At 38.4% G+C, this 25838-nt stretch overlaps 1 protein-coding gene across 10 annotated transcripts in view; it reads left to right on the forward strand.

The window, feature by feature from the left end:
* LOC148645645 (neuron navigator 2-like) overlaps positions 1–25838 on the forward strand; it is a 222482-nt gene that overhangs the window by 95705 nt on the left and 100939 nt on the right. For 4 of the 10 annotated variants that reach the window (XM_088611772.1, XM_088611773.1, XM_088611775.1 and 1 more), the window contains exon 1: positions 1447–2616. The exons of 3 other annotated variants lie outside the window; for them this stretch is intronic. In XM_088611772.1, coding sequence (XP_088467898.1) covers positions 2362–2616 — 255 coding nt within the window. In that variant the 5' untranslated portion in view covers positions 1447–2361. 3 more of the 10 variants (XM_088611781.1, XM_088611778.1, XM_088611777.1) reach the window with 3 other exon arrangements.

Below are 25838 nucleotides of genomic sequence, written 5' to 3' on the forward strand. Positions count from 1 at the left end.
TGTGGATCTGGAGCTTTGTGTGGTTCTTTCCGGTACTGAACAAAAACATTGGACATGTTGTATTTGAAACAAGCTCATGTTTCCTGTGGAGGTTCATGTAAAAAACTGAGACCTGAGAGTCATCAGGGAGAGCAGCTCCTGACCTCCTGCTGCTGTTGCACTGTAGGAGCTCTGAGCATTTAGGGAAGGAAAGAAGCCGAAGGCCTGGAGGTGGCACCTATAGTAGGAGGATAAGTGTAGCTTGTCTTCATCAACCTACTGCTCTTCTAATTATAGTAAAGGGTCTTCATGCCTTTTCTTTTTCCAGCATTGCACATTTCTGTAGGAAGGGTAATGTAGGAACTGGATAACTCATACATACATTACTGTTGTAAGTAATTAAAAGTACAGTACTATTTATTTGAGGTAAACTTTTGAAAAGTCTACATGTCTTTAAAACAAATAAAAAACATAAGTGAAATGACTTTATTTTTCGATTCCCTGTCTCTTTGTGTACATTTTGTGAGCAATCCAATTAGCTTGGCAGGCTATTATACTGATGAGTTGGAAAACGTGAAGCCTTTTCTCCAGGCTTTCTTAACACTCAGACACACCCATAATCAGATCAGCTCGGACTTCCATTACTTAAGATTATGGTAACTGGATTACCGCAGGCAGTGAGGGAGTCACAGCATCAGTTTGTCTTTCTATGTTATGGAATTGCAGTCGACATTAATTTCATCCAGAAACTTAACATCAATGACATCATATGTGTGGCGAGTCCATTTAGGCAATTAATTTTCAGCATTAATGCATTTTTTAATACACATAATGTTCTAGAATGAATCAAAAAAAAAAAGTCTTAACAGTCTTATTTTAATTGATTAAACGCCCTCAATCTTGACAAGCACAAGTAAAATTACTTTCCTTTTCAATAAGCCACTCTCCTGTACACTAAGTATTTTATATAGAGATGCCAGTTTGAAATAAAACTGGTACAGTATGGTGATACTGTAGGAGGCTGATTTAGTCACCAGCTTGAGCTGCCCAAGTCATAGACAATGTTTTTTGCATAAAGGACATACTGTTGATTCAATATTAAAAATAAAAATGGACATTTATTGCCTTAACTGCATTAAAATATATTTGTTAGGCTGCTCATAATGCAGTCTTGCCCTAAAAAATGTTCCCTGCGTGGTTTCTTTCAGAAAATACCAAAGCTTCTGTTCAGACTTTGCTTTGAGGAGCTCAGAGGACAGTATGCCTGTTGCAGTTCTCTGTTAGTTTGGAATAGCGCAGGCGCTGTATTGCGATGAAATGACAGGGAATTTCTGTAATCCTCCGTGCAAACCCCTCCTCTTTTGCAGGGATCCTTTTTTTTTTTCAGTGAATGTAGCCAATCAGATTGCAGCACTCCACTACTGTCACACAGTACCCTATTTCTTCTTCATCTAATCTCTGTTGCCTCCTTCAGCTAAGCCAGGAGAACCTGACAGCTTTTTTTTTAAAAAAAAGGTTCTTAAATCTGACCTGCAAGAGACGGTTTATCTAATGTGAACAGTAGGCAGCAATCAGCTGTGCTGCCTGGCGTCTGTGGGTGAGAGGCAATCTGTTTCTCTGCGTGGAACATGTGTGAAGGAAGAGGTTCATTTCTAGTCAGGAGTTCATATCATCAGCTGTGTGACGGAGATCTTTAAGAAGGCACTGGGATGCGTTGCCTCGTCTGTGAAGAAAGCTTTGGAGAAAAACTGTGCCCATAAGGAGGATGGTTAGACTAAGATGCTTGTCTCCCTGAGTCTCCTCTCCAAGGGCATTAGTCATTAACTTGCTAAGCTACATCTGCTACTTGGCTAACGCTGAAGGAAAAGGCTTCTTAATCTGGAAATCCTGCAATGACTCCTCTACAGTGACAGGCAAGCATATGTACAGTAGCAGCAAGTTGCCTCAAATGTTTTTTTTTCCCTGTTTGAGCAGCACTATTCCGTTCAGCTGGTAATGAGAGGATAATGAAGGCACAGCTCAGTGGGAAGAAGTATCACATTATTGAGGCACAGGTGGGAACACTACCTCTGGAAACCCAACGGGGGACAGGAGGGCAAAAACCGAAGCAAATCACTCGGGACCGATGGTTTACCATTAAAAACTAGATAAAAAAAAAATTCAACCGCTTGTCAGCAGGCTGTCTGGACGCTCCTGAGCGCAAGCTCCGATTCTCCTGCCGTAGATGTTTGGTTCTGCTTGTGCTTCTTAATCGGCAGAAGCACGCGGTCTCACTACAGCAGCTGCTGGGTTTTTTTCCCTGCCTCTCCTGTCAGAAGCACATCTCTCAGGGCTCTGGCCTCTCCTCCTGACTGAAACGTGTTTGGAAAGCAAGAAGGGAAGATGCCGGCCATTCTGGTGGCCTCAAAGATGAAGTCTGGACTGCCCAAGCCCGTGCACAGCGCAGCTCCCATCCAGCATGTCCCAGTCAGGACTATCCCCCAGCCCTCCTACCTGAAGCTGGGCAGCAAGCTGGAGGTCTGCAAGCCCACCTACTCCAGCCAGATCCCCCTCAAATCACCCCACGGGCACGAGAATGAAGGGAATGGGGCTCCCCAGAAAAAGGGTAGCATTGTAGAGAATGGATTTGACACCCAGGTTAGATCATTCCTTGTGTTTTCCATTTCTGTGTTGTGTGGGTGTGTGTATGTTTTAGAATAATGTTTCTATAGAGGAAACATGCTTTCTTTCTGTTTGCTAGGTAATGCATTGGAGACATAGTTGTAACAGTCGTACTGGCTATAATCAGAATTAATAATGATGGTGATGGTTATTAGAATTGGCACCTTAGTGTATGTGTAATGCATAACTTGTCCCTCTAATGTGAATATCATTTTCATTGATTTGCGGGTGTTAAAGTACATTTCATGTGCGTGTGTGTGGTTAATTGTTTTTTGAAGACCAAAATCCCTGAAATAACTTCACAATTAGTGTTTTCAATGTCTGAAAATTGTAGATTCTACTGTTGTCCACTTTTATTTTAAGCATTGCAATCCTATAAGTAAAAACTGAAGAATTAGTCTGAATGTAGGGTTGCTGTAAATGTCATTTTTTACAGTTGACATTGCTTAAGTAATATGCATTTCATATTACTGCTGGTTAGAAATCTATTAATAGGATAATGAGAATGCTGTGGAAATATATTCATAAGAGGTATTGGCTAATACAGTAAGCTAAAGTGTGACCTATTTCCTGCATGTATTGTATATTCAAGAAAAGATGTTACAGACATTTAAAGGCTAATATATTCCTTTTTCCTCTTCTGTTATTTAGTATCTCAATGTTTTAGGTGGCAGTCCTTAAGTTGACATTTTTAATCCTTTTATAACTCCAGGATATGATTTCATAGTTAAAGACCCTGTGATATTCATGGCGTGTCAGGGTTGTGAAAAGAAACGTGTTTATAAGTCCTGTGCACATTTCCAGTCCTGATCCACTCCTTGTGAGGATTTACGTCTCTAGCATATCTCTTCGGTTACATTTCCCCAAGAAGAAAATGTAAAAAGCCCACAGCGTTGTCCTTTAATGGGCTTACCGTGGAATTAAGTGCAAGTGATAGACAGTTGGTTTAGAGTGATCCTTGCTACTGCATATAAGCTCCTACCAGTTTGATATACTGTAAAAGCTTCATGCGTGTGGGGGTGTTGTTCTCTGTATGTGCCTGTTGCTAAGGAGGGTTAGTATCTATTTAAAGATAACGTTAAAAAATTCTAACCTTTACGAAACTAGCTGGCACTCTCTGTTGGCAAGTAAATTTAGTCATGAAATATATAGCCTTCACATAAATTCTATCTTGGATGTTATAGAGGATATGTGGTGCACTGTGCACATATTAATAGGTCTTACAGGGATATAGCTGATAATTTAAGGCTTGCTCAGGCAGGGCACTACAGCAGATTTTTAAAAAGGGGCTAGGAACATAACGTTTTTTATTTTGTAAAGGCTGGATGTTCTGCCGTTCTATAATTGAAAGTGTGGTAATTTCTAATTTAGATTGATCTTTGTGTAATTGTATTCTATCTGGGATATAGGGTGTTTGAAATAGTAGGTTATTTCAAGATGTTTTAAAAAGGGTATAAAACCAGTAACCTGTGACTCTGCCCCATCTGGCATCTATACAGAGAAATGTAGCTTTGTATGCAATTCATGCAATTTGAACGTTTACAAAGTTTAGCCTATATTTTACAATTTGTATAGAATTTTCATATTTATTAGGCTGTCAGATCTTCTAGGACTCTTATTTTTTGTTTTGATTCTAACTGTAGTTAGTATCGCCTTTCTCATATGTGTGTTATCACTGCCAATATATTGTTGCTAAAATGCCAAAAATATTTTGCACACAGCGCCTTGTTTTTGTTACATCTGTAAACTGTGCAAATAAAAAAAAAATATGTTCCTTACTATACAGGAAAGTAGTTTAAGAAACTTGGTAAACCCCAGTGTCACAGTGAAGTGGTATGGATAATTAAGAAGTCATGGATTGGACTTCATTAAGCTTTTAATGGGGATATGCATCTGTTAATATTGCAAATTCTGTCATCTGGTATTCCTGGTAATGAAACTGTGAATTAGTAAATTATTAAACTTATCAGAATGATTGCTGAGTCATAGTATGAGATAATTAAATGAATAAAAGATGCTTTTCAATGGAACATTGTAGAAATGTCTGTTGTGACCTGACTTTTAATTGTGTAGTGAATTGTGAGTGTGAATGCCTATTTCATAATATATGAGTTCTATCTTGTATTCTTGCAGTATGTCCCCAAGTCCCTGTCTCAAAAAAACTAATTACAAAAACTGATTGCATGTGACCACCATCAGTGTTGATCTCCATCCTGGGAGTGAAAGGTATTGTCCCGATTATTGACATGGTTTCTTGTGAAGAAGGAAGCTTCCTTTAGCAGGGATCTCTCTGACTGTATAACCATCATATTTTAACATCTGTTTGTTTTCTTTTGACTTGGCTTTACTGAAATTAGCTTTATTATGTATTAGATGTACTCTGAAGCTTTCAAAAGTAACTGCAGCAGTTTCTGGTGTGAAACCTGCAATGTGTGCCTTAATCATTGCAGCTGAAACTATAGAAAAAAGTAAATTATTTTCCCATTTTTATGTAAATCAATTGACATTTCATACTAAATGTACATTACTTCTCGTTATTTGCTGAAATTACTAAATTACTAAATGTCTTAGGGATAAATTGTGTTACAGGTTAAAGTATATTGGATTTTAATATATCATGATTAAGTGTTTATTAAACATGAAAACGTACCATCTCAGCATATATCCAAAGGCACTTCATAACAAGTAGCTAAAGCAAACATCTTTTGTCAGTGTATGACTGAAGGGGGAGTTTAAAAATCAATATAATCAATAGGAATTGGATTGTGAACAGCAACAAATTTGATGTGTTTTCTGATTATGTGTAGCACAACTGTTTTCAAGTCATTATCTGAGATGTGTGGTTTTTTTCCACCAAAATGTTTTGAAAAGCAGAAATAATTTTACAGTGCATTGCAGATGTTGAGAAGCTATTGCAGGTATTGGCTCTGATGGAATGCAGTTTTATCATTCAAAATACAAACACGGGGGCAGTTTAGGATCCTTTATTAATTAAAGATGTGAATATAAGAGCTGTGATTTTAAATAGACGGAATAATCCATTTTAAGGAATGTGATTAATAACTCCCAATTTTTCAACAGTATAGACAGGGTACTACACCATCTGAAGAAGTCCTAGTGCATGCAGACATCTTAAACTAGTCACTGTAGGTTAACCCTGGGAGCAAATGAATAGTGGTGGACAGTTCAAAGTGGTTTTAAAGATGTTTGAGCAAAACTGAGATGGCTGTGGCTTGTGGGCAACCATCTGCAATTTTCTTTGATGCCATCTGCTAGGGCAGAGATAGGAGCTGTTGGAGAGACATGACATCCTGCAATTACACAACCAAGTAACTACTGGTTACACTTCCAGCCTTCTGCAATTTTAAACAAAACCTTGTTGCTTTTCTGACATCAATGTAAAAATAAAACGCAGGATTTGCAAGACTGACCACAGACACATTGTTTTTCTTCCCTGTGTCATCTGTTTGAGCTTTTTTGGACTGTGATCATGTACAGTAAGAGAGAGACAGTAGCAAGCATCTGCTATTCAGGTTTTGTATCTAATCTAAATACACTCTATAATGCCAGCTTTGCCATTTTTATTCCACGGCCGCTGTCTCTACAATATTAAGAGCGACTAACAACATTTAAGATGATTGATTCTTTAATGTATTAACATAATATTGCTTTATATATTGATCTTTGGATACCAGCACACAAACTCACAAATCCAGGCTACCCCTATGACTCTGAAATCTGTTCAAACTTCATAAGCCGTTCAAAGCTTTTCATAAGTAAAAATTCTTTGTAACGTGTAAGTATTGTTTTGTAATACTCTCGTTGTAACACAAAACATGTTGAGCATTGCATTGCTGGCTTCGATGAAAATGTTTTTCATCCTTTGCTCTGAAGCAAGGATTTTCATAGCTGCTGAAGAGTGTGATGTGGTTGCTTTTAAACGTCATGATTGTTTTCCTTGTTAAATTCTGCATAAGAACATAAGAAACATTTCAAGTGAGATAAGGCACATCAGCCCCAAAAATCAACTTTTTCATTCCAGACAAAGAGAGAAACTGCAGTCTGTACTGAACCTGTTACGAAGTACAGCATCTTATGACCATATGAACTGCACAGAGCAAAGGTGGTCAACTGGAAAATAGTGCCTCCTGCTGGTGTGTAGTCTTGCTGGATGAACTAGTACGTGGAATTGCTAATTGGAAGATTTGTGCTGTTCTCTTTCGCATTTGTCTAATTATTTCCACATTTCATATTTTTCTGGAAATTGTGCCAATTGGCTTTTTAAAAAGGAGAGAATCGTGTGCATTTCTGACCCTTTGAAAAAACATTTAACCTAATTTCCCAATCAGGAAGCTTTTCTGATATTAAAAAAAAACATACTATGTTAATTAAATAGAGTTGAGAGTTGAGAGATGAAAAAGAAAAACCCACAATATAATCTGTGAATTCCTATCTGTTTTCTTTGTTACCATTTCCACCCTACTTTAACAGAAGGGGAACTGCCGTAACCTCTATGAAAGTGTAAAGGTGTAACCTTTTCTGTGGTTGGGTAGAATTTGTGATTTCTTCATTTGTATCATACACCATCTGTTTAACGTCAATCCAATGCAGAGTTTGTGGGAGTAACTAGCTTGGTTAATGTCAGGGCAGCGGCTGCACTTTGTGGGTTTGGTGGAGCACAGGGTTTATGCTACACCTCCAAAGTGCTCCTGGCTTCCTGTGAACCACATGGTCAAGCTGTTGCAGCAGAGCTGAGTCTGTTTGCTGTGGGTCATGACCTTGAGCGGTACAAGCCCTGGACTTGGAAATGGTACATTTTACTGAGCAAATACAGAGACTTAGGTATGTAGTACCAGAGTGTTTTGTATTTCTTGTACCTCTTATGATCTACAAAACAATACAACAGATCTTCCCTTTGTACTGTTTGTGGACTGACATTGACATATCGTGAAAATAAACTGAGTGGCACAAATGTTTTGCCCCATGAGAATCAATTTTTGCCATGTACTTTTGTGAAAGTATTGAAAACTGCTGCTTAGTCTCAGAAAACAAGGCCTGTGTTGTGAATTAGGTTTTGGCCTTTCTTTGTAACCATTATGATGGGCTTTTGTGCCAGCCTGCCAGCTGGAGTGTCATGTCAGTCCAGATGAATTAGCAGAGCAGCGTCCTGCTGACATACATAGTTAACTTGATTTCTAGGTAAGGAATGTTTTGGCGCCCTCTAGCGTTTGAGAAATGCCAGATCTGAATGTCACTAGTTGAAGAACAGATGTGAACTGGCACTTGAGCGCCAATCCTTGCCTTTTTGACAATTGCTTTTGATTGCTCAAAAACTAAAACAGTCATGCAGCCTGAAAAATGTCCTGTGACAGGTTGCCAGTTGTGAAATGTCTCATTTCGCAAAATTTCGATGGATCCAAGTGGGAAGAATTTGTGTGCATCAAATTTCATGCGTGAACAATGATGAGATTAATTGCAAGCTGGTTTTCAATCATTATTTTACTGTAGCGGTATGAATTAAAATACATATTTATTAAGCATCGCTTCATCTATGATTTGAAACTGGATTGTCAATTAGTGTCCAAATTAAATAAAAAGAGATGCTTACACTTGTGTGCTTGCCTCACTGGAGACATACTGTATAGACACATAAGCTTCAATTCCTGATGTTCATTCTTTAGGTTGGTTCTCTAATCACAAAGAGACATAAAAAAAAGTCATGAAGTATATAACTTCCAACCTTAATGACTCCTTTTGAATTAGTGTCATTTGTTTTCATTGTAGTGACTAAAAGCATTGGTTTCTCCAAAGGCAAATACAGAAATTAACAGTTGAACCATGTACCCACAACTGCAGCTGCAGAGTGAATGTGATCAGGATTTGGATTTTATTTTTCATCTGTAGGCTGGATCATGCGAATGCAGAGCAAACTTGTTTAGTCTAGGAGGTCACAATACACAATGCAGCCTCAGGGTAACCTTCATAACTGACCAATGTACAACCAGGCATTCTAGTTTATAAAGCATTGAGAAACAAAAAAGCAATAATAAAAAAGAGCCTGGTCTCTAAGCTGCATCTATTAATGTTGCAGTCATGTCACCATTTGTGCAAATTCAAGCACACAGCTGCATTTGGTTCTGGCTGGCTGAACTGGTCAAACTACTCTGAGAACATGTATAGGACCGCCCTTTTCATAGCCAAAGCCCAAAAATTCCCAGATGGTTCCAGGAAACAAAAAAAATCTGTACTTGCGTAACAGAAAACCTCTCTCAGTTTATTAGCCTGGTTGGTTGTCCCCAGCCTTTTAACTTGAAACAGCTTTGTTCTACACACTACCCACCTTCCGCAAAAACGTCTTGCAACTGGAAGCAAACCATTTATAGCCAGCAAAGCTTTGTTCTTCAAAAGAACTGCTGATGTGTTTCTGTACTGTGTCATTCCATTATGACAGAGAGGTGATAATTGCAGGAAGAATATTGACTTAACTTGCTTCTGTCTAGGTCTTCTGCTATGCATATTTGGTGCTCTGTGTGCTGCTAGGATATACCACAGAATTTTCCATGAAAGCATACAAAGAATTGGGTATTACTGCAATATGGTTTATGCAGTACAGTATAATTAAAAATACTGTACACATTTCATATTTTGCCTTAGTCTTTAAAGTAACATGTAAGTTTTCAGCGATTTTGCAATTATTATTTGTGAAGACCACTGCTTTTGGGGGAAAAAAGCAAAATTACCTTGTGCTGTAACTGTGAAACGAGTTATGTAACTTTACTTTTGTAATGTAAAATTGTTGTCACTTAAAGATTCACGGAGTGATCTCTTTTGAGGGTGAGTATTTTCTAGTTTAATGTTTAGATGACGAAGGGTTGGCAGTGTTGTGCGTGCCATGTGTCAAATGCCTGTTAATGGATGGAGCAGTTGGCTAATGGCTTGTAAATGACTTTTTGTCCACAATCAAGACAAAAGTCCTTATGGGCAGTAGCTGCCTGTAGAAACAAGCCCGTCTTTGATATTCAGTCTGGTATTTGCTCAGATGCAGAATTCTGCTGGCTTTTCAAGCAGGCCAATTTCTCTCTCCTACACTGGGAAATGAGCTCTGTGAACATACACTCTGCAAGGAGCTGCATCAGATTTGGTATCAGCTTGACAGCAGGTTCTCATTTTCTTACAAGCGTTGCCTTACGTGATGACGCTGATGGCAATAATAAGGTGGCAATAACTCCACTCTGTTTCCTCAATAAGTTTCACGAGCATGGTGTAATTTGTGCAAGGAGCCTGCTGTGTTAGGGAGAGTCTATTATCCTGGCACTAATGGGGCTCTGTAGCTATCTTTGTTACTTTGCCAGAGTCCACTTTATTGAACCTGTAAGGAAGAAAAGCCCTGCTTCTTCTCCAGCTTTGCATTCCACCAGAAAATTGAATTTAAGGCAAAATGTATAGCTTCAGGCGAAGGTTTTTATTTTAATAAAATACATAGTGATTTAACAACAGTAAAAATCAACATAATCCTTTGATTTAGGCAGTGAAGCTATTTCTTATGACTCATGAATTTAGAATATCCTACAGGAAAAACAAGGGTGCTTTTTTCTTCCATAGTGATTGTGTTGCATTTTCCAGCGTCAACTTGTATTCTGATTTCCCTTGCCTTCAGTAAGCTCTTTTCAATGTTTTGCTTTTCTGAGCAAGTTAGTACATGTCTGTTGGAAGCTTTAGAATTATTTTTTTTATTGAAAAATGAAAAAAGAAGCTTAAGTCAATACCAGAGCCCAGTGCGGCTCGTACTGGTCAGAGCTCTTCATCTCTGTTGGGGTAAGCGGCCCAGAGCGCATGACTCCCCCACTGATTGGGACACTGGCCCATCACTGGGATGATCCCCCAGCAATGCTGAACCCCATGTATACAGCATGGTTGACTGGAGCCACTGGGGTACAGTATCTCCTTGAAGGCACAACAGCAGTGTCTGCAGTGGGGACTTGAACCCACTGCCTCTCAGTTATGAGATCCAAGTCAAAGTCACTACACTCTGCTACCCCCATTACTAAATAAAAGTACATACAGTAATTTTCACTACATGTTCTTCGTGTTTTATGTAGTAAGAGTACCTCTAAAAGAAAAGGTGATGCACACGGGTAAAGGCTTTGAGGGGAGTGTTTGTTTTGCGCGGAGTTTCTACAAGAAATTGTTACTTATTGATCCTAGAATGCGTTGTATCTATTGCTTTCCACTGCGTCATTGAGGTTCTATTGAGCGTCTTATTTCTGAAAGGCATACATGTTGGCAGGTTTCCATTGATGTCTCTGCTCTTTTGTGAGTCTCCAATGTGGTTAAGGAAGTTTTTCCTCATTGTGAGTACACAAAACCTTTGCCTTTAGTGTAACATGCAAAAAGAACAGGAGGACAAAAGTCGCTCTTCTTAGGCATTCAGAACTGACCCAATGATTATTTAAATGCCGTCTTTGTTTCAGAATCTGTAGCATTAAGCAGTGCTGACATTTGCAAGACAATGACTTCTACACATAACAAAATCAACAAACTGTCAGGTCAATTGACAATTTTCAATGAGAACACTATTTTCCTTGACAACATGAGATGCCTTTTTAGTTTGGAAAATCTAGTTGTAAGCAGGATTTATAGGTCGAGTTAAATGAAGAAGGAAATGTTCATTTTTGATTCCTACGTAATTAAGCATATCTAATGCATTAGATTTGTTCAATAAGAACATTTAAGGAAGAAAGTCACTTTAAAAATATATCAGAATGTACTGCAGCATATATTACTACAGCTAAGTAACTTGTTAATTCAGAACACTTCATAACACTTATTTCCTATTTCCAGGCAGCCTCTGGGTTTATTCAGATCAGTGAAACCAGTGGTAGACTGACTGTCTCTAGATGGGCCATACCAAGGAATATGACAAAGACAGGAGTGTCTATATCTAGGTTGTTGGCAGGTTCTGATAACTGAGTGACAGAGCTCTTCCACATGAATGCTATCGTGAAGCCTGGGGTGATTTGCTAATCCGCACCTGCAGTGCTGTGTCCCTGTTCATTATACTGTACATTGAAACTGGCCAGTAACAAAATAAAAAAACAAACACTGACAACTTTCTCTAAGGGCTTCATCAGTGTCACGTGTTCTATGAGATTCAAAGTATTCTTTTCAGTAAATACTAGTGACTTTCAAATGAAAATAACTAGCAAGAATTTTGAAAGTGGTTTATCCTTCAGTAAAATTGTATTTTACTGAAATTTTCATTATATTGTATTCTACTTGTAGCAGATTTAATGGAGATAATGGCTGAGCACACCTGGCAAATTGAATATTTCATACACTGTATCTCAGAAGGAATTTTGTGACATTAAAAGCCACATACCCTTTTCATCAGTCTTGGCTTAATTTTCGCACAGATTTGTTTTTAAATAAAGCATGCCGGCAAATGTGTGTATTAATAAATCTGATGCTGAAAAGCACTTATATTTTGAGTTTTATGCATATTTTTAATAAATTGTTCTTGCATTTCTAAGCCAGGGTTCTTTTCGCTGTGCAATGCTTCAGAGTTTTTTAATAATTAAAAGCTTACAGCATTCCCGGCACAGTAGCAATGAAATTAATGCATTTATATTTTTATGGCAGAAGAGACCTAAAGGGACAAGACATATCCCATAATCCCCCCCCCCCCAAAAAAATAAAAATAAACAAAGAACTGTTAGTTCTCACAGATTTCCCTTAGTTTTCTTGGTTGTGGTAGTTGTGCTGACAATGATTGCTTAGGTTAAACTCATTCATTAAGTCAGGACATCTGTTTCCTTTTATTTTTTCTCCAGTTTTGCTCAGCTAGAGATGCTAGAAAAATGGCTTTTTGTCAAGGTGCTGTTTTTGTGTCCCTCTTTTCACGTGTATCTTGATGTCGCATAGCCTTTATCATCCCAGGAGCTTCCAACACAGTATGCCACTACATGTGATCGTGTCTCTTTCATTTTAAATGTGTGAAACCAGTTTTCTGTCAGTCTGCAAAATCGCCATACATTCTCAGGAAACAGCCAAAGGTGTCACCCTTGTTGCTAGGCAATTAAAACAAAGTCACAGTCCTTAGTGGAGATTTTTAAGTTCAAGAAAACAAGGAAGATTTTCTTTGCATAAAAAAAGATATAGCCATCTATTAGAACAGGCATCTTGCTTACCTCTATCATGTGTGATGCATTGTGCTTGTCTGTTTTTTTTATTTTGAAGTATACATTTTTTTTGTTTCTATTACTAGTTTCTTAGTTTCATAATATGCTTTTTTTCTGGTCTATTACACGTGTAAAAATTATTGTGAAATAGTTACAAGGTGTAGACTACCCAAATTTTTCTTTGCAGTCTACCATGTAGCTTTGCCCTGACGGGCAGCACAGCACAACATTTTTAAACGGTTTTACAGAGCCATGGGTATTAGTTTGAAGTCCTTGGAAAAAAATGTGCGGAATTCAAATTAGTTATGATTCACCCTCAGTTAAGGGAACATGTTTCAGATGAATTCAATGCACTTATTAATTAGAGAGTTGCACATGGATTCTTGTAAACCAATTAAGTTCTTTAGTAGTACATATCAAGGACTGTGATTTTATATTCATGAACAAATATCTCTGAAATAGATATGCAGAGGGAGGAAAAGCACGTTTCTAAGGAGACTTTATAAAAACATCAGAAGGATTTTATCAGGTTCTTCTTAGTCATGTCAGTCAGGTCTCTCCACAGAGGGTGGCAGTAGTGAAAATGGTTTTGTATTTGAAATTAAAATTGTTGTGTTGACATCCATTGATTTGAGAAACCATTTGAAGATAAGTACAGAGCACTGAATAATCTTTCGGCGATTCATACTAATTTTTTCAGCTATAGCATTCTTGGCAAAAAAAACAACAGTTCCTTGGGTGTCAGGTACAGAAAATATGCTCTGTGCTTTCTGTAGTGCAATGGATGTCCTTCAGTGATTTATATTTGACTTCCTTTCCTATTAATTGAGCCCAGCTAATATGATTACCGGAGGGACCGTTTCGCCTCGTATTAACAAATCAAATTCTCAAAATGGGGAATAAAGTGCACATTGATGGCCTGTGTCTCTGAAAGAAATGAAATTGTCCGCGTGTGGCTTAGCCCTCAGCATCGTGCTGCTTCTCTGTAGATAAGTCTCTCACACCACTGATGAAGTAAAGTAGGTGACAGTGGTGTTTGTATTATGGAAAGCGTCAGTGCAGATGGTCTTCATCCTTTCGATATGTATTGTAAGATATATCAATGGGGGGGGAGAAACCAAAAATTGTTTTGCGTGTATCCATGTACAAGGCACATGTAAAAAAGTCCCTGTAGTACGTGTAAATTTGTGCTAAATTTGTTTTGAATATATTTTTTATTCACAACTGTATGGCAAGTTTTGCCATTGAAACGTCAACTACAGTTAGCATTGAAGCCCAGGATAAAAATTCAGAACGTGATTCCATACACAGTCATATAGATACCTTTGAGCTCTGTTCACTGTCACAAAGCGAAACTTCTCTGGAACCAGCCTCATCTAGTGTGAAATCAAGATGCTTTTAAATGCTTTTCTGGAGGAGAACAGTTGTGGAGTGCTAAATTGCTTCTTTACCCCAGGATTATATGCACTTATTCAAAGGCTTGTCATGAGGCCTTTGTTATTTCATTTACCCCCAGAAGACCCATACATCTTACTCTGTGCTCTCCAGCAGGCTGTGACCCCTTCTGATTCTAAATGTTCCATGACAGACAGTCAGTGGGGTGCACAAAAACAAAAAGCCCTCGAAAGAAGATTATGTTTTATGGTCCATGGCTACTTAGGTCTTATATTTAAATCCTCTGCTTTTAAGAAACAGGACCTGGTACCTATTGTCCATGATGAATAGCTTAAAAAACTTTTTGGATTTTGTATTGCTAAAAATAATCAGCCACTTTCTAAGCGTCATCCATGTACTGTGCATTTTAATACCTTAGATTCCCGTCATACTAAAAATCTCACACTTTGTGTGAGTCCATTACTGGCAGTCGGAATTCAGAAATGTTGGCACATTACGCTGGGCTTATTTTGAGGTTCTGGATTGGAATAGCTACAAACACAGGACATCCTTTTATTCCCTTTTACATACCATATGTGTTTTATTTAAAGAACACGGCGCCTGTCATGTAGCAATCTGAAATGCAGGATTTGTGGTAACTGAAAAAAGAGAAGAAAGGTCAAGAAAAATGTTGTACAAGGCAGCCAAACCCATGTGGCTTTTTTTCCCCTTTTACAGACTTGTATACTTAGTGGAGAGGTATTGATAAATCTCGGAGTGGGAAGGGTTTTAAGAGGAATCCTTTCTTCTCCAGATGACGAATGGTCCATTGAAGCATGGATACCCAATGTGAGTGGTGCTTTTATCTGGCAGGGGGGAGGGGAAGACTTCCTTGTCCTGACTTTCACTCCTACAGGCTCGACTGCTTTCCTCCCAGTGCCTTAACAGAAGTTGTTTGGTTTGGCCGAGGTCTGAGCTCTGGGGCTGAGGGTTTTTCTTGAGCACAGCATATACTGAAAAGTACACAGAGCTGAGCGGGCGTAGTGGCAGAAACTACTGGGAGAATTAAGGAAAAAAAAAAGGATTGGAGCATTTTCGCCCTGGAGGAATGTAACTGCTGGATGCTGCTGTTGACCGATCAAATGGATCACAGATGGGCCTTTTTGGAGGTTAAGTGTCTTTGTGAGCTTTTTGGGGCCTGCTGTCTTTGGTCCTGTAGCAGGTGCTTGGCTGAGCTCCTCTGAGGAAGATGAGTGCAATGCTGTGGCGCTGGGAGCAAAATAACGTCACCATGAAGCTGGTAATTACTTGTGAGAGGTTTCCTGTTAGAATAAACAAGGGGACATTTTTGGGCAGTCTTGGAGGATTTAGGGAAACTTGGTATGTGTACAGTATATTGCTGTTTCAATGTGGAACAGTTGAGAGAGGTGTTTTTCCTGCTAATAGTGTTTATTTTTTCTCGTTATGTTAATCACAGTTTTCAAGATTTAAGAAATGATTAAATGTGCTCCTGAAATTCAGAGAAGTCCTGCATTTTGTTTTGCGTGAAGTGGTATTGCGTTTTTTTTAACATGTTGAAAACAAAATATTGGCATGCTATTATTTTGATTTCTTCCCCTCTAGGGAAGATTATATTGAAAAACATGCAGCTCTGATAAACTAACAAAGCAGTACATATTTGTAGATGTTTGGTTAATTTAATAACACAGCAACAATGAATAAGTATAATATTCAGTCATTAATTTTATAAAGCAGTCCATTGGAGTCATGGATTGAGAAAAGAGAAACATTTAACTGGAAATGAACTCTTCACAGAAAAGATGGATAATGTTCAGTGCTTTTGTACAAATGTAGGCTGAGTAATGTAAACCATCCATATCCCTAAAATATGAGCTTTAATCATCTTATAGTAGTTTCTGTGCCTGTTAACATAATTTTTATCTTCTTCTCACTACATTTGTTCTGCAAAGATAATGTGAGCAAGTTACTTCCAAATCTAGAAGCAAAACTAGGTGTTTATTTAATTATTGACTAGCACTGTTAGGAGATGACTGATGAGGAATGGATGAGTCAGCCAGGGTTGTATGTAATTGGGGTAGATAGGACTGTTATTTTTTAAGAGTGACCAGCCAGGAGGATGGTATACTGTAATACTGTAATAACTTCCCTGTCTGCTTCTAGAATAATCATAGCATGGTGGAGGGCATAATGAATTGCCTGAAAGTGCCTGTTCTCTACAGATTAAAACATAAATTAGCACAGTTTAACAGTACTGTCTGAATGGGCCTTATATGCAGCAAGATGTGCTGACGGCGATTCATTATTTTTTTCAAACTGAAATCAAAGGTTTCAAATACAAAGCATTTAAATATTTCTCAAAATTGTATAAGGCTTTGTTAAGTCAATGATTCCTATATTAGAAAAAAACAGTGCTTGCTATAGTCAACTATCTGTATGATGTTACTGTATATTTGAAAAATTAATTACTGTACTTATTGTTGACTTCCCCTCTCTGAACAATACATTTATATTATAAATGAAGAAGGCATCTTAAGTTTATGTTTTAGAGCTTAACTGTCTCCCAGACAAACATTACATTTACACATTTATAATTGTAAGCAGATAAGTATACTATATATTGAAATCAGTTGTTAGAGAAACCTTTTGGTTCACACTAAAATGTCTGCAATAGCATTCTTGGCAAAATAAACAACAACTTCTTAGGTATATATGCTTTTTTTTGCAATACAATGGATGATTTTCAACGATTTATATTTGACTTCCTTTCCTATTACTTGAACCCAGCTGATACTGTACATTTAAGGAGCATTTCACTTCATATTACCATTTACTCATTCAAAAACAGGTGTAGTGCTCTAAGCTGGGAAGGAAAGTGCACCTTGATGGCCTGTGTCTCTGAAAGGAATGAAATTGTCCTCATGTGGCTTAGCCCTCAGCATCGTGCTGCTTCCTCTCGAGATCAGGCTCTCTCCCAACTGCTGAACTAAAGCAGGTGGCAGTGGTGTTCACATTATGGAAAGTGTCAGTCCAGATGAATCTTAATCCTTTTTTTTTGTGTATTGCTTGGATACCACTGGCAGGAAGGAACGGAACCATGCGTGTCTATGTACTATGCACATGTAGAGAGCTCCCTGTAACATTTTGCTGAATAATGATGCAGCCTGAGACGTCTTAAGTATTTACTTATGTAAGTTTTAAGTGTTTCACTACTGTGCGGCAGGTATTGTGGAAGATTAGTGGCTGATTGCATTACTTTTTAAAATGTCATCCGTAATCGAAGTTGAAGCTCAGTAAAAATTTAGAACATGAACCTGCAGAAATTTCTAAATGTCCTCTCTGTGGCATTTCTTGCATATTCCTGTCCTGTTGATACAATGGTACAATGTACAATGGTAACACAGCATTAGATAAGTAGATTTTACTTAATGCTTCGGTAGTCAAGATGCGCTGTTTGTGTGTATCGATACACATGATGTGCCAGATGCTCATTATGAATTGAAATGAATTGCTGACTGACACTTGTCGGGTGAGTGTCTGTGTGGTGAGAGCTCCCCACTGAATTGACAGTATTAGCAAAAAAAAAAACGGGTCTCCAGGCTAAAGAGGTGGAGCAGAGCAAATTTTTTCCAGGGGCTTTTCAATTCCTGCGAAAACGGAGGTGGGGAGGGAGATAAAATTATCCATATAAACTAATTATGGGTATATTGTTCAGCTGCAGAAGACAGCTGCCTGATCCAGTTAGAAATGAGGAGTGCTAATTGTCTTTAATCCCCTAGAAAGTGCCCAAGGCAAGGCATTCTCCTGTTAACCATGGGTGATGGTGGGGGTTGTTAGCCTGACCAATGCAATAGCAATATCAGATTCTCATAATCTTATTTGAGGCATGTTTGTTTTCTTAGGGCTGCCAGAGCAGCTGTTTTGTTAAGTGGTCTTGGTGCAGTTTAATCTTCACCAGTAGGTGTCTACATCACTAAGGACCAGATCACACTTCCCTTTTTGTTGCACAATATCAAAGTAATGAAAACTCATCTGGGATCCTCTTAAATAATCTCTGTGGATTGTTTTAATGAAGGCAAGCTCACCCCAAATTCAGAAAACTTTTTTTTTTCCTGTTTGAGGTCTTGCCTTGAGGGTAATCAGCTTAGAGTCCATGTTTGAGGTGTTTTCAGTGTAGTTTATGATAGTATACAGTCTTGTAAATATTGACATCGATGCCTCAGAACGTGAACATTAATCATAGTTGCTTCTCAAGTGATCCAGTGTGCTGTTAAAACATTACAGTTCACCCAGTTGGGGATTGCTCCAAAAACTCTTTCTTGTTAAAACAGCATATTTTTGTTGAAATGAGCTATATTTTTCACACAGTCTGCAGTTTTTGTCAGGGCTTCTATGAGTCCCAGGGGTAGAATAGCTCTGCTTTGTATTAAAAAATGGAAAGACAAGTTCAAATCTTCCTTGGTTTGTTGTCTTAATAAGTAAAGGTAACTTTAGATTTCTGCTGTGTTCTTTGATTCTCTGTGATTGTAATCTAAGGGTGTCAGGCACCTTTACTTTGAAATCACAGAGCTTTCATCAGCTGTATGCAACCAGAGACGAGTCATTAACAATTGTATTACATACCTCAGGCTAAAAGCACTTTGAACCAGTGCACAGTTTATGTAAAAGGTATTTTCTAAACCTAACAAAAGATGACTTGGGTTCTGTGTAATTTGTGGTAAATGGGAATGGGGTGTTTTTTTAAAAATTAATCATGTTTCCGCATTTTTGTGTTTGGCTGGCAAGTTTAATGTGTATACTGCACAGTATAGCTTACTTTAAATGCTTCACTTTACAGACTTTTTGCTCCCTTAAAGGGTTTTGCTTACTTTTTGTTTACTGAAGATATTTCCTGTACTGGGAAATTAGTTGATACGGATCATTTAACTTAGAGGAAATACAATTTGGTGCTTCTGAGAACATGTATCCCAAACAATTTGAAGTAAAATAGTAAGGAACATTTGTGAATGCAAAGCACAGTATGTACAAAAGTTTACAAAGAGTAAATCACAGTAGCATCCTTAACCAAAACTGGATTCTTTTTATAACTGAATCATTTGCTTTGCATGTGGATTTTATGTACTGTACTTGTGGTACAAATGCTTTTATGGATGAGGGATCAAATGGTCACTTTGTGTTGCTGTATATGTGACAAGTTCAAAATATGTTTCAAGTTTTCTTCTTTAATATTTGTGAGACTCCTACAGGTATGTACGCTATTAACTGTCTCAGCCAAGTGAGGTAACAAGAAGGGTCATTTTGAGAAGCATTTGCTGTTCACTGGTGGAAAGTTGGACTATTTGACTGCATTTCCCTGGTAAAAGTTTGACCTGGTAAACTTGCTCTGAAGATTTTTTGCAGTTTTGACCATGCTTGTATCATGCATTTACTTTTAACATACAGTTGTGCTTTATTGGCCTATACCATGTACTGTATACCACTGCAAACATGAAGGAGGTGTCCATTGCACTCTCTGATAAAAACATCAGTCCTTTACACTGTATATGTCATGAACTCATCAAGAGTGGTTTCACCTTGCAGAATTTGCAAAATTAGGACCTTATTCCAGTTTGCTAGGTACTTGCTTTGATCCACGATTTTATCTGATGCTTATAGCAGTACTTGCTGTATTCCAAAAATAACCAAGTTGTTCCACTTTGAACTAGTTTGAGGAAGCAAATACTGTACATGACATGGGATTGTGCACGGCTATTGGATGTCTCCTCGATCTGGATTCCAAATCATTAAGAAATGGAGAAGCAGGTTTTCTGTACTGTACCTGTTGAAATGAGTATTGACTTTCAATAAACCTTCTGTTTTTCATCTTTGGAGCTGCCCAAACCCTGACCCTCGTCCTGTAATTTGCTCCCGGCTTGTGAATTGCACTGGAAGTATAAAGCCTGGGCCTGTGATTTATGTCTGTGGTGAGCAGTTATTAGAGAAGAGCCAGGCAAGGAGTTGACTTGCAGGTCAAGCCTTGTAGATCAAGGCCAAGCAGGGAAGAAGCTGAGCCCACAATTTTGTTGTTATTCTTACTCCCGATTTTGTTTGATTGTTTTATTTGCTCCTACAAGGCGAGTTTTTTAATTAGAATTGAAGCTCTCTGAATGGCTGCTGGGATCTGCTTTCAGGGAACGCATGTTCTTTTTCGCATCCCCGTAATGCAGAACCTCCAGGATTATTTTCAGTGATCTATTATAGCATCATAATAAAGTATGAGAAAAAAAGGGGATTAAAGCTCTTTTAATTGAAAACAAATGTTATTATAAATGGTCTTCCGACTAAAACTTAAATAAAGCTTTGAAGCAAGGAGGATAGTTTTCTTTGTCAGTTGCCGATGGGGTTGTGTTCTGATTAACATAACACAAAACAATTTAGATGCAGAACATGAACCACTCTGCTCCTCCTTCAAATGATTGATACAGCGGAAATCACTTACTAACTAATAAACTGCAGCACAAATGAGCATATAGAGTCCAGTTGAGGGAGCCACTGCCATTTTCCTTCTGCATTCATAACAATTTGCAGCAATTGTTTGTGTACTACAGTTGCCCTACAGTGTATATTTATTTTTAAAAGAGCATGGACTTTAAGATGAAAGATCACACCAGTTTGGCTATTGTCCTATAGACTCTCAACTTAGTTATGCCATTTTTGATTGGAGAGTTTTTATTTAATTCACTTTAAAATGCACTTTGTAGAGCAAAACAAGCTACTGAGTTCCTATAAACATAAAAGGGCTAAAAGCTGAGAACCAGATAAGCAAGAGAATATATATTTGGGTAAATATCTTACGACAGGGTGAAATATATTTTCACATAGGTAGTTGTTTTAGACATTGTCAGTAGCTGTGTATTCTGTATTACGTAGAAGACTGGTAAGATATTGATTCTGTAGTCTATTCACAATGCCCCTTTTAATCATTGTTAAAAACAACTTTTATATTGTTTATAACTGTACTACAGTATCTGTATCTTGGGCATTGTTTTCCCAATGATTTCAGTGGACGTTTGGACAGTAACAATTCTGGTCAGTGCAGGTCACTATCTCAACAAATGCAGTGAGGAAATTGATTACACCTTGACCTTTCCCTCTTTTATCATACATGACACATGATAATGTATCTATAGGGAAATTCATCCATCAGTTATCCATTGGCCATCTGTAGGGATCCTGCAGTGTGGAAAATCAAGAAGATATTTTGTTATAACTTATAACAGATGTCAGCAGTGCTTCGTAGCAATTTATTTAATTTTGAGAGTTTAAAGGGCTTGCCTCATTCCCTGCTGCAGAAATATTTGTATTTGTTTTATCTTCTCCCCAAGAGAAGGAAACCCAGAAGTGATACTTACTGTAACATTAAAAATAAATGGGGTTGGCGGGGGAAAAAAGCTTTGCAATGAATTCAACTGTCTCTTCTTCATGTGACATCTTTCCATAGCAGAAACAAGGTCAGGGTGACAGGAATTTAACATATGGAATTAAAGGGCTTGACATTAAGAGTGCTCCCTATTGTACATTTACCTCCGGTGGGGTGCATTTAAGAAGATGAATATGATGGTTTATATGTCATCATTGCGTCACAGAAATGTGACCCCCAAAAACAGGGCACACACAGACACACAGGTGGGTGTACAGTATGAAATGCAAAAGATAAAACGTTGTTCTTCAAAACTGTGTTGAAAATGTTTAATTTTGCCTCTTTTGAATTCTGGCTTATGAATAAAACATACTTATAACTACTTGTGTGGTTTTGAATAGTAATTTTCCAGAAAGCTGGCAGCAGCTGTATTATCTGTTGCTCTTTTCAAACATTTCCTCCTAAATAGTTCCTAACCTGAGTATGACTGCTTGTCCCAGTATACCAGAATGAAAACTGACACAGGCAAGGGAGTACTATAACTTTACTGAGCTCCTGAACAGGCATTTCTGTATTTAGTGTCCCCTATAGGGAGCAGCTTGGAGCCATAGAGAGCTGAATGCTGCTTTTTGATGTGTGTGCAAGACGTGCTGTGCCTTAGCTAGGTTTTATCTTAGAGGAGCAGCTTTTTTGTTAGTGGAAATCAGAATCTGCATTCTGTGTAATGAATGCAAATTTCCATCCCTGCTTTGAATACCATAAGCTTCAGTTTCTGCGTGAGGGGAGGGGGGTTGGAAATGAAGAGATGAGGTGGAGGTGCTGGAAGTGTAAGTGAGAACATGCAGCATAAAATTGAATTTACAGAAACATCAGCTCATACAGTAAAACATAACTGACATCTGGGGAACATATGGTCGGCCACAAGATTATTAAATTAGATCTAATGCTTCTGTGGAAATTAATTCAACACTTCATGCTGTCTTACTAGTAGAATTATCTTATGACCCTTTTTATAGGATACAGATGGAGTTGGGGGGGGGGATTGTTTTATTTTTTAACTTCTTTTTTATATTCTAATAATTTTCACTGTGGTTGTTACAGTGCAATTATGCTGATAAAGCTGTCTGGCACAGCCTAGAATTCTCCTGCTCTTTATCAGGCATCCTGCAGTATGTGTGACTAAGGTCTGGTGAAACTCTACTTATTTTGCAGTTTAATAATGGACTTGAAGCAAAATCTCTTCAAATTTAATTTTACCACTTAATAATTTAAAACCTGGATAGATGCAGTGGTTACAAGCGGAATAGATAATACAACACCTTATGCAGATCTTGCTGTGAATAATTGCTCGAATAATTAAAGACAAGTTGAAAACTGTGAGATTTCCCAGTGTTTTGTAAGTAATAAAATTAAAAACCAAAAAGGCAGATTCTGTAGAGGAATTCAAAAAAATGTATTCCTTTCTGTCCTCTCTGCTGTTTTTTTTAAATTCCCATAAGTATTGAAATTCCATTTGCCTGTGGTATTTAACTGGATTACATACTAAATAAAGGCTTGCCCTTTTAGAAAGGTGAATGCCAGTGGCCTCTTCTTTGCATGAGCAGTGCACAACCAGTTGCCCATTGGCTCACACATGATGAAGGACAGATGCTATTTGTCAGGGAGTTTGACGGGAAAAGTAATTGCCGATCTGTGCAAGTGGGGTTTCATGGACAGATATCGTCCTGCTGCTACACAGGTAAGTCATTCTGGCTCTCTAGGGAGCAGTGAGTCCTGCATGGGTAATTTTAATGCCTGGACCAGGGCACACACCCCCTGCCATATCAGACAGATGACTAGGACACAGTAAGGGTGCAGTTTCTGTTCTGCTGGATTTTCCTTTCCTGTACCCTATTTGTTTGTACTTACAAGGGATCAAACCTTTTTGCTTCCACTAAAGCTTCAACCTCTGTTTTTTTTTTATGGCCAACAACTGGGCCTGAATTCCTAAAATGCCCTCCAGTAGTAGCTGCAAGAGTTTAATGGCAGAACTGAGGTTTCAATTATTCAAGATGGAAACCTATCATTGTTTCTAATTTCTGCCTAAACATCCATCCATTTTCTAACTGCTTTATCCAGTACAGAGTTGCAGGGGAACCAGATACTATACCAGCAAGCAACGGGCACAAGGCAGGGTACACCCCAGATGGGACGCCAGTCCATGGCAGGGCACACACAGACACTCACTCACTCACACCAAGGCCGATTTTAACCCATTGGTATGTCTGAACTGTGGGAGAGGATCAGAACAGCTGAAGGAAAGCCATATTAACGCGGGGAGAACATACAAACTCCACACAGACAAGTCCCCAGGCCCAGGCTCCAGGACTGCTAGGTAGCAATGCTAACTACTGTGCCACTGTGCTGCTCTCTCTGCCTAAACAGCTGGATAAAAATTAGAATATATAGGCAGTACTTTGTTAGGTCATTGAGAGCTGGAGTGACACTACTACCAGGGAACGTGTAAGCACATGTTTGCTCACTGTCTCATTTACTATAATTTCCCAGATGACAACTTTATGCGAGTGTAAATTCCTCTCCTCCCGACAGCCTCATTTCAAAATAATTTAAGCGGTGGTGTACAGGTTGTGATATTGGCATCTGGAGGCAAGGCTCTAAATCTTAAGTAATAAAAATCAGTGAGGTTTAGAGAGGACCTTTTAGCACACAATTTAGGATGGTCTTTCCTTTTGCATCCTTCGGAAAACATTTAACTTTCAGATTAACAGATATAAGCTCCTGCTAAGCATACCATTAAACGGACCTCCACCCTTAAACAGACCTACAGATCTCCAGCGGAAAGATTTGTGTACAAGGTGGTAGGAGAAGGAGCTGCTCTGTTGTGTTGCTGTCTCTTGTTTTCAAGTGGTTGTCAAACCCAGACGAAATTTGGTCTGTCGTTGCTTTATTTACTGTACCAGGTGTTGAGTTTAACAAGGCAGTAAACCCCTCTCCTGTCTTCAGGGAGCGCAATCTTTGTATTTGCCTGTCAGAGGTTCATAAGCCAGAGAATGCATTAATCCTGTTTACATTGTCTGGGCCTGAACTTTTGTGTACCTAGAAGGGGAGGAGAGAGTTAAAGGTCTGGGAAGAGACAGGGGCTGAGTCAGGGTGGGCTAAGAAGCATGGTAGACACTGCTGGGAGGAATAAGATGTCATTTCCAGTGTGAAAAAAGGTTTCTGAGAGGAAAGGGGAGAGCATGGCTAAATTTAACTTCCCATTCTCCACGTGCCGTTGTACATCAACGGCCTTTACTACACCTCTCGCTTTGTGAGAGCTGGATGTGTTTCCCTGTGGCTGAAGATGGCAGCAAACACGGGCCTGAGGGCTCCTGTGCGGGACCAGAGCCTTCTCTCTTACGAGCACTATAAAACGGTAAGGGGATTTTATTCCTGGACTGGTGTGGAAGGTCTCCTCGGACCTTTGTTCCAAAGTGTTTTGAAGTGTATGATGAAAAACTTTTTGGGGGGCAATGGCACCCAAGGCTTGTAGTGTGCTGACCTCTGAGGTTATTCTAGGTGTTCTTTTCTTCTGGTAATTCTTGTTTAAACACAAGCAGCGTTTCCTTTCCTCTTGTGAGCTCAGTGTTGCTGATCCTTTTTGAATATGCAAGGTTCTGAGTGGCACATGTGACTGAATAATTCTGAGAAGGCTATAATAATCTTTGGACAAATGTTCATATTAGATTAGATTAAATGTTTCACATGTAAATAATACAGCATTTTTGTGTTACTACAGGGTTATATAACAATATACTGTACTGTATATAGAACAGTTGGTTCCCAGTAAGATATGTACTGTAGCCCCAAAAATTAAAGTCTGTTGTATCTTCACAATTTTATTTTAACAACATTTCCACTTTGTGCATTGCATTTTATCACAGTAAAACAGCTGTGTAGTGAGTAATAGTTAAAATAACTTTTAAGTACTAAAAGAAAATACTTTCCCCTTTACCAAATAGCTTAATCTTTCAACTTTATAGGTGGCAACTGACTTGGTGGTTTAAAAAAGAAACAGATGTCTTTAAAATCCTCATAATGACTGAGAGTATTTCTTAATGTCACAGTAGCATTGTGTGTGACCCTTCTTCACTCTTCTTTTGATGCACTCGGACACAGTGACTTTGTTTGTTATTGTGTCTTATTTACCTGGACCTTTACTTTGTGTGAGACAGCTGTGATAGGAAGCT

The sequence above is a fragment of the Lepisosteus platostomus genome, chromosome 18 (assembly GCF_059453375.1).
Source record: "Lepisosteus platostomus isolate fLepPlt1 chromosome 18, fLepPlt1.hap1, whole genome shotgun sequence".
Lineage (NCBI taxonomy): Eukaryota > Metazoa > Chordata > Actinopteri > Semionotiformes > Lepisosteidae > Lepisosteus > Lepisosteus platostomus.